General features: G+C 42.2%; 1 protein-coding gene across 1 annotated transcript; it reads right to left on the reverse strand.

Annotated features, from left to right (window-relative positions):
* Nucleotides 1-1,873: 1,873 nt before the first annotated feature.
* Nucleotides 1,874-2,860, reverse strand: LOC138786469 (taste receptor type 2 member 40-like). Its single transcript, XM_069963457.1, has one exon. The coding sequence runs from the start codon at nucleotides 2,858-2,860 to the stop codon at nucleotides 1,874-1,876; it is 987 nt and encodes a 328-aa protein (XP_069819558.1).
* Between the last annotated feature and the right edge of the window lie 708 nt (nucleotides 2,861-3,568).

The raw sequence follows: 3,568 nt of genomic DNA on the forward strand, positions 1-3,568 counted from the left end.
CGTTTCCATTTGCGGAATAAAGGGGCCGTAAGTGTTTCTTTGTTTCGTAGGGCTAGTCGGCGCTCAACGTAAAACAAATGTTGTAGTTTGGATATCACCCGTTCTAGTGTGGGAGGAGTAGGACGGATCCACTCTTGTAGGATGCAGTGTTTTGCCATGGTCAGTATGGGGTGAGCTAGCGCCAGAAGGTAAGTGTATGTCTCCTCCGAGCCTTCCCTGGCTAGCCCTATGTGGAATAGAGCCTCCAGCGGGGTCAAACTGGACGAAATTGAGGTGACTGAATTAAGAAGAAAGGTTACATCCTTCCAGAAGGCTTCCAAACGGGGACAGTGCCATATACCATGGAATAGATCCGTTTTTGGTGTATTGCATTTCGGGCACATTGCCTTACGGAAGCAAGATGGAAGGAGGCAGCGTGAAAGCATAAATGGCGTTGTGAGTGAGTTTAAGTTGTGTCTCCCTCCACTTTTCATTGACTATTTGTTTCCTGAAGGCTGCCAAACCCGTGTGAATGTGTTTAGAGATATCCGGAATGTTAAGGGCTTTGGCCCAGTATTTATATGGGCAGTGTGCGGATGAGGGCAAAAGTCAGGCAAGCAATTTTTTATATAGAAGGGATACCGAATTACCCGGGGGGTGCAGCAGCAGGGAGTCAAAGTCATTTGGTGGGGCCTCAGATGCCATGTCCTTCAGTCTAGATGTAAAGTATGATTTGACCTGCTGGTAGGAAAGGAAGTCTGTCGTCGGGACATGGTATCTATCTGCTATCTCAGTTAGCGTAAGCCAGCGTTTTTCTACAGGGTGAAGTAAGTCCCCCAAGACGTTCACCCCCTCCGACCTCCACAGAGACAGTAGACGGCTCGAATTTCCGGGTGGGAAGTCAGGTACATCCCACAGCGGGAAATGTTTAGAGCATTGGAATGATTTGTTGAATCTCATACGAATTTGTTTCCAAGCCAGAATGGTGTCCCGTATCATGAGTGAGCCTTTCACGGTTGGGGGGAGCGCAGAGAGAGGACCGTGGAGTATTGCCATTAAGTTCCAAGGTGCGACAAGTTGTTTTTCCAGTGCTGTGTTGGAATGTGTAGATGTGTTATGTTGCCAATCTGCAGGGACATTTTTAAGCACAGCGCAGAAAACGCCAGACTTAATAAATGTCCCCCTATGTGACTATATTTGGAGACTTTTAGTCAGTACAACTGCAGCTGCCAATGGAACTGTGACTGAATGCCAACCATCCGTTCTAAGTACTGTAACTTCGCAACACTGTACATTAATAGAATTTATGTACTGAGACTTTAAGGTAAGCATACTCTTGTTTTTAAGTCTAATTGTACACATACCCACACAGTTACACCCCCAGCCACCTCACCTATGTGTACCCTGGGGTCAAGGACTTTAATCTTGTGCAGACCCACAGTGACAAAATCTTTTACAGGGTTTTACAGGGTTAGCCAGCTACAAAGCCACACCTGAGAGCACCTATAGACTTTGCTTGAGGGACTAATACCCTCAGTTGCCCCGACTACTCCACCTATTCCCCTCATGGGCAACACAATAGGACTGGAGGCTAAAGCTAAAAACATACCGTATCCATAATACAGATCAGCAAACTGATCTGTATTATAGAAGCTAGTTCTGGCCTGACCATGGCTGATAACCTGAACTGACACATTACCTTTTTTACAGAAAGCCTTACATAAAAAGCATGTAATGTCATAAATGTGATTTACTTACAAAAGATCCATATACAATCATGATAAATATAGTAAAATAACAAAACACTATAATAACAATCTGCAAATCATATGGTCCATCTTTAGTCACTATGTATATAAGATACTTTAAGCAGTGCACAATAAATGGATAATATTCAGTTTGCTGGTAAGTTTACAGTTTTTGTCATTCTCAGCTTGATGAAAAGCACTGTTGGCATCTTCGGATTTCCCTTGCTGGTGCCTCCAACACAGTGGAATAAACTCAGAGATACTTGCTTTAATTTTGGACTTCCAAGAATGAGAACAATGGACTGGGCTGGTGAATAGCCATAGATGATCATCAAACAGGTGCAGAATCCTGGGCTACTTTGAGGAAAGATTTCTATAAAGAGGAGAACTTCTGATATATAAAAGCATATATAGAGGAGGAGAAGACAGCTTATTGTCCTTGCTGCTCGTACCCGACCTTCCGCATGAGCGCTGGGCTCTCCATTTGCATTCCTATCTGAATTTTGAGTACGTGACACAAGTGACTTGATAATCAAGCCATTGGCAACACCTACCAATACTAATGGAAGAGAACAATTTATTAGGGTACTAGGTAATAGATATACAACATTTAGACTAGGAACAGAGATTTCTGAACTTTCATTTGTTGACATATTAACATTTGGAGGATCTGTTTGGAAGTTCCAGTATGCAGGGATGCCTGTCACAAATGATATAAAAACTGAAGCCATTATCAACCATGGTACTAACTGAGCAGCTGCAAGTTTTAGTCGGATTAGAAATGGATGAGTGGCTATAACAATCTGCAAGTAGTAATTGACCGAAAGGCAAACTGTGAACCAGAAGCTGCAGTAGATCGGGAGCATGAGCAGGACAGTGGCTATAGTGTAGACTTCATCTGTAAAGTAGATATCAGCACACACAAAGCTCATGTAATCATTGACTAGCATGATGAGCTGAAAGAAAATGTTGGACACACATAGAGTCACTACAATGAGATCAGATGGACTGAGGTTCTTAGACTTGGCTTTATCCATAAGATTGACAGCGATGATGAAGGAATTGGTGAACACCGCCATCACGGTGCTGGTGGCCAAAACAATCATGGAAACAAGAATAAATAAAGGAAGCATCAGAAATTATTTTCAAAGGCTGAAAGGATAGACTGCCCACGGTGGGCTATGATGAAATATCTGTAACATCCATTGGTTCATATGTTCATTTTCTATATTAGAAAATTACAAATAGAGTGTATTTTTTCATTTACTCCTGTTAAGAAAGATGTTCTCTATTAGTGATATTTGTAAAAAAAAAAAACACCCTATATTCCAACTGATTAAGGCCTTGTTCACACAGTATTTTTTTTATTTAAGAACAGCCATTGTTGCAGGTTTGCCAATGTTTAATCACAGTGACCAATCGCATTCACTACTGTGGAAAACTTGCATGTCTATTTTGTCTATTCATTGAAGAGCGGCCGCACGAAATAAACTGTGCAGACAATGTACAGTATGGCTCTGGCCGTACTTTACATTGTCTGCTATGGGTAATTGGAACGCGGGCACACCCGAATGCGCCGGCATTCTAATTAAAAAGAAGTGATGTGTATCTGGCCAGTACTCCAGTACTGGCCAGATGAACATCACTTCTTTTTAATTGGAACTTCACAGACAGCGGGGTGAACCTAACAGACAGCGGTCTTTCTTTGACACGGCCGTGTCACAGAACGGCCGCTGTTATACAGCGTCTGGACATGGCCTAAAGAAAAATTTGACATGAATAATACCTATTTCTTGTTTTATTTACAACTGAAACTTTATAAATGCAGGTTCTGGGACTTG

This window comes from Dendropsophus ebraccatus, chromosome 3 (genome assembly GCF_027789765.1).
Source record: "Dendropsophus ebraccatus isolate aDenEbr1 chromosome 3, aDenEbr1.pat, whole genome shotgun sequence".
NCBI classification, from domain to species: domain Eukaryota; kingdom Metazoa; phylum Chordata; class Amphibia; order Anura; family Hylidae; genus Dendropsophus; species Dendropsophus ebraccatus.

Coding starts and splice junctions, on each gene's coding strand:
- LOC138786469 (XM_069963457.1), bottom strand. CDS start 2,860: ATGCTTCCTTTATTTATTCTTGTTTCCATGATTGTTTTGGCCACCAGC.